Source organism: Ascaphus truei, chromosome 4 (genome assembly GCF_040206685.1).
Source record: "Ascaphus truei isolate aAscTru1 chromosome 4, aAscTru1.hap1, whole genome shotgun sequence".
NCBI lineage: Eukaryota > Metazoa > Chordata > Amphibia > Anura > Ascaphidae > Ascaphus > Ascaphus truei.
Window position 1 is genome coordinate 29,694,456 of NC_134486.1, and position 6,000 is coordinate 29,700,455.

At 38.0% G+C, this 6,000-nt stretch overlaps 1 protein-coding gene across 2 annotated transcripts in view; it reads left to right on the forward strand.

The window, feature by feature from the left end:
* LIN9 (lin-9 DREAM MuvB core complex component) overlaps positions 1-6,000 on the forward strand; it is a 47,217-nt gene that overhangs the window by 30,438 nt on the left and 10,779 nt on the right. For both annotated transcript variants that reach the window (XM_075595487.1, XM_075595486.1), the window contains exons 5-7: positions 590-723; positions 1,306-1,431; positions 3,928-4,085. In XM_075595487.1, coding sequence (XP_075451602.1) covers positions 590-723; positions 1,306-1,431; positions 3,928-4,085 — 418 coding nt within the window. The remainder of the gene's footprint in view (positions 1-589; positions 724-1,305; positions 1,432-3,927; positions 4,086-6,000) is intronic.

The following is a 6,000-nucleotide window of genomic DNA, read 5'->3' on the forward strand; positions in this document are numbered from 1 at the left end:
TTCATAATAAAATTAACCCTGACTGTAAATTTCCGATTTGTTTGCATTGACTTTATCTTTTTCTCCCTGGGAAGAAATTAAACCCGAAAGCTACGTTGCCAGTTACTGTATTGTGTATTGTGTATTGTGTATTGTGTTGTTGGCACTGATTTATTTTTTTTCATTTTTTTTTTAATACGTATATATTTTTTCAAAACACTGTAAAAGAGTATTAAAAAAAAAAACAAGCTTGTTAATTACTCAGCACTTTGGAAACGTGCTGAGTAACTTGCTAATAAAGTGGTTAGATTTTGAAGACATTTAAAACAAGAGTGCCAGGGTTAAAAATAGACCATCTGATGAAACCTGAGGCCATGTCAACGCTGCTTCAAAATGTACTTCTAAACTGTTGTCTATTTCTGCGTTGGATTACTATTGTTGGATTGTACGGCGTTACTTTTTCTGTTCTCTGGAAGTTAGCAGAGAATTCTAGAGAGGACTTTAAAAAAAAAAAAAAAAAAAAAAGACGCTTTAATTTAAAGAACGTTCCTGGGTTTTTGTTTTTTTACTTTGGGATTAGAGTAACCTTTCTCTATTCCTCAAATCCTAGAAATTCACAGGTACAATGACAACTCCAGTCAAGAAAGCATCTCAGAAAATTGGCTTCAGATTACGGAATTTATTGAAACTTCCCAAAGCGCACAAATGGTGTATATACGAGTGGTTTTATTCAAATATAGACAAGTAAGTAAAGGCATTGTATTTTGAAATGAATGAATCTCCTGATTCGCCATGCAAACGTAGGTAGACGTAGGTCTCCTGCAAGGATTTCTGTTTTCTGATGTTTGTTATAAAGAGCTATTTATGGGGACTCCATTTGTGATGGCAGCTGTAACAGGCTTTCTGATAACAAGGAGTGTGGAAACCAATGTTTATATTTTTTATGTTGAGGAAAGGAGTTTAAAAATCCAAATTCATATCATGTGGATGTTCTCTTATTTGCATTACAATGCATAACTGCAGGACTTCAATGGGCCTACAGTAACTTTATGGGTTGGAACAGCTCGTGTTTTGACCCTTGTGAAAATTATTCATAGGTGTAATATCTTTTTTTCAGGACAACATACATGCTTGCTGAAGGTGTAACCATGAAATCTGGTGTCACATTATACAGTAGTCTGTTACCCATGGCAAATCAGAAGCTATGATTTCAGAATGCTTACATTGTGGTTATTCGTCATTTGGTGGCAAGTGGGAACTTTGTTCTTTATGTATGATCCATCTTAATGAATTACTTAAACTATATATATATTTATTTTTTTGCAGGCCTCTATTTGAAGGCGACAATGATTTCTGTATTTGCCTAAAAGAATCTTTTCCAAACCTTAAGACGAGGAAACTAAGTAGGGTGGAATGGGGAAAGATTAGACGGCTGATGGGCAAACCTCGAAGGTAAGGGTGGGGGGGGGGACATGTCATATTCGTATTTCTTTGCTGTAATACAAGTCACCTGTCATTAGTACGGTTCTGTGCTCCGTTTCTGGCTATTAGCTGTAGTAGCTTTAAGTGGCGATTTGTCACACTTTCTTGCCCTTTAATTGTGCAAACAGATGAGCACAAGTGACTTAACAAAAGGGCGTTTATAGTATATTTTTATATAGAAGGGTGTATATAAAATAATGAGTTGGAGAAATGACTTGGATATAGGTGAAAATATATCACGATGACATCATAGATGTCAAATCTATGGGGCCAAGTACAGAAGTGACTGATGGGCTGTGCACATCAATGTAGAAATTGCACCTAATATGGAGATGAATATAAGCAATAGAACACCCAAAGTTGCATATAATTAAAAATATTAAACCTAGAAGTATTGGCTTCAAGTGGCATTGCCTCTGTTTAATTATAGCAGTTGAGTAAGGATAATTGAGATAATTGTGGGTGTCAATGTAGGCCTCCCTACAAAGGTGGCCAAAGCTTACCAACAGTAAGGAAAACTCAACCCCAATTGAAAGCTGGCATTTTCCCGAGGGTAACGTAGAGGCAATGCACGCTTGTCACCATATGAACTGCGACACATCTTGAGTAATATATTTCAACGAGATTTTCTTTTTAATGCTGAATACCCCTGACCTTACATTCCTCCTTTGTATGGTATGATGTGTACTGATCTATCCATAGATATACAGTAGACAAATCTACATTATAAATAGATTTTTTTAAAAGTCCTTTTTTAACATGTTGAGCTCCACCCAGGGCGAAGTGTATTGGATATGATGTTATAAGTGACTTACTCACGTTCTCGCTGCCATGGGTTAATCTTGATTTATATCTTTGTGTCATTACTATTAAATTACACTTTGGGGGGGTATTTTTTGTTTTGGGCACTGTCCCCTTTTTTATGTTACACTTGAATTGGGACCATGGACTGTTGGTGACATCAGCACATTGGACTATTGGGAGCATCCGCAGAGCAGCTGATGGGTGCGAAATTCAGAGAAACTCCTGTTTGACACAACACTATGTCCAGTGTTTCACATGAGGAAGAGGTTATTTACCCCGCGCTGCTGCTGCTGCTGCTTTTGTCTCTTATACACGTTAAATGGTCTGAGCAGACCTTTTTCACCAGATGTGTGCGTTTGCCCTCACCTGTCGGTATTGGAGGGCAGTAGATTGGCACTTTTTCTCATAGGTTATAACAGTATCTTTTGCTTGTTTTATTTTTTACGAAAAAAGGTTTCAGTTCAAGGTAGACACAAAAATGATAACTTAATACGAAAACAATGAATGTGGTATAAAAGCTCAGGGATAATTATTTACCTTATAATAAACGTGGAGTAATCCGTGTTAAGGTTTGTTTTTTGTATATGGCGGTTGACCTGTGTACATTAATTTTGTTGAAATGATCAACCAATTGTAGAATTTGTGATGCATTTATGCATTAACACTGGTTTTAAAAGGATCTAACACAAACTGATGCTATTGTGGACTATAGCCAGTGTTTAACAAAACTGATGACGACTGTATCCACAATAAAACTGCAATATTTTTAGTACACATCTAGAAACGAAAAGAAGCGCATGCCCCCATAATTCGATCAAATGTTATATATTAATAGAAATGATCTCTAGGCTCATAGAGCAACAGGAGCACGAGAAAAGATGAGTAACACGTGAAAACCAAGTATCAAATCCAGCGACAGAAGTAATAAGATTTTGCCCTTACTATGTGTCGCTGGAAGCTTGGTAGCAAAGTCTTTCAGCTCGTCCCCAGCGGCGTCACTCAGCTGTGTCTCCAATGAAATCCTGGAGCAGCTCCGTCGCCTCCGATATCACAGGGATGTGTTTACATCGACTGCGTCATGCGTAAAAATCCATCCTAATGCGTTTTGTTGCCTAGCAACTTCATCATTCATCATTTTAAATACACAGGTTGAATACGGGCATTTATTTAATTCAATAATTACATGTTCACGTTTTAAATCCTTGGTGTTGGATGCACTGTCACCATCAAAGGTTTGTTAATGTTCGTTTTCTACCAGGAGACTTCACTGGAATTTTCTTGACAAATTATGTTGAAGTATAATGTAGTTTTGTGCTTGTTTGGTTAAGTTTTTACAAACCTCCTCTCCATTGGCTTGCTCTTTTTTCACTGTTTCATACGATGTGCTTTGGCATCTGATTTTATTCCTGGGATTTCAATGCTACCCAGGCTTGCTTAATTCTAGTTCTCAAGCCCCCCACCCCCCCAACAAGTCAGGTTTTCAGGCTATCCCAGCTTCAGCACAGGTGGCTCAATCAGAGGCTGAGTCGAAGACCGAGTTACTGATTGAACAACCGGTGCTGAAGCAGGGACAGTGAGCCACCTGGTATATCCTGAAAACCTGACCAGTAGGAGGTGCTTGAGGACTGAAGTTGAGCTCTAACCCGTGCTTTTGACACCCAGATGTTCTGCTGCATTCTTTGAAGAGGAGAGGTATGCACTACAACAGAAGCGCCTTAAAATACGGCTCCTGCAACAGAGGAAGGTGACAGACGTATCGCAGTTCAAGGATCTTCCAGAAGAAATCCCGCTGTCCCTGGTTATAGGAACAAAAGTTACAGGTGACCATTTGAAGATTCCACAGATCTGTATAGATTGATAGGGAAAAGGTAACATTAGGCACAAAACCTGGTCAATATAAATATAAAGGTCCCAGTATATTGGTAAAATAAATGTTGGAATAGGTGATCTTAATAGACTTCTGAAATAAAGGAAGAGACCAATATAGTAAAGTACTGTTTCATATATTGGTATCACACAATGGGGAAGTGCTACTCAGTGTAGCAGAAGTGACTGAGATGTTGTCTACAAGACAGAGACGTGAATATCTGCAGCTTCTACTGCAGTTCTTGGATTGTTATCCAGCATAACTAACTTCTGCTACACTGCGAGTAGCACGCCACCATTGCGTGATTACCACGTGTATTACTGCTGTGAAGCGCTTTGTACATTACGCTATATAAATAAAGACATACAATACCAATGTACCAAACAGTACTTTAATATATTGGTCTCTTCCTTTATTTCAGAAGTCTATTAAGATCACCCATTCCAACATTTATTTTACCAATATACTGGGACTTTATATTTATATTGTCTAGGATTTGTGCCTAATGTTACCTTTTCCCTATCTGTATTTGTGGATTAATGTGTAAATCCAATACATGGTGGCCGCATATACCAGACACTGCTATACATTAATTGTTTATTGCATATCCTATAAAATTTTCTGTATAGATTGATGTTTATGCAACGTGGCATTGTATTTAGTCTGACCTATATGACATCAACTAATATAGAATGATACTGCACCCCAGCAGAATAATTTTTATCTAGCTTAGTGATAGAGCTGTCGGTCTGTCTCTGTGGTGTCACTCCCGTGCTGGCTGATTCTGTCTGTGTATAAGGAACTAAATACGCATAACCTCTGCTTATGGAGGACCTTTTTAAATTGGGTTTTGTATATAAAGACTGGTTTCCAGGGGCAGGGCTCATTTGATATGACACCGAAATGTGACCGGTACAATGATTTCCCCCCCGTGTCTATCCATCAGGAGAGCCGGTTTCCAGCCACAAGTTTAAAACTGGTTTCATAAAGCATATTTCAACACTTATTATGCAGTATCTTATGAATGTATGGGGCGTTCAGGAGGCTATAGAGAAAAGATCAGCTCCAGCAATGAATGAATAACCCTTTGCCACTGAGGTCTACAACACATTGCTCTGTAAAAGGTTTAAGGGGCTCTATTTTGTTGACTGTAAAAGTAGGAATTTCATATAAGGGGTTATAATATATACATGCTCTACTTCTCGACTAAATTTCATAAATGCAATATGTTTCTATTTTGATATTAAAACTACAGCTTTGTACTCGGAAGTTATTCTCCGCTCTATGGACCTTACAAAGAAACGTGTGCTTCCTGTAACCTTGATTTATTTCTGGGCTTCATCACAAGTACACTGTAATTACACTTCAGTTTGAATAACAAAAGGTGTCAAGTGGAGTTCAGTACTGGATTGAATCTTCCTCAGGCAGGGTAACATTTCAGCTTGGTTACAATGCGATGTGAATGTTTTTGCAGATGAAATAAATATCTGCATGAGTGTTTTATGCTTCGTTTGGTAGATACACAAAGGATCAAAGTTATGTGAAAATTGCATTTCAGTGCACAGAGTAATGTTGCACTTGAACGACATTTAACAATGAATGGCAATTGCGGTAATTGGTTGTAAATAGACACTGTACTTGCTTGTTTTTATAGTTCATGGGGCTTAATTTACACACACGAAGTAGCCGCCATGGCATTTTAATGACCCAATGAGGCTGGCCCGGTGGACCTCGGGCAAGACATAAGGATCAGAGAGTTCTCTTGAGCTAAAAAATACCGTAATTCATCTCCATGGGACATGCCTGTACAGATTAGTTTAAAAAGTAAATGAAAATAAATAGCATGAATTCCTGCTTCACCTTTTCGC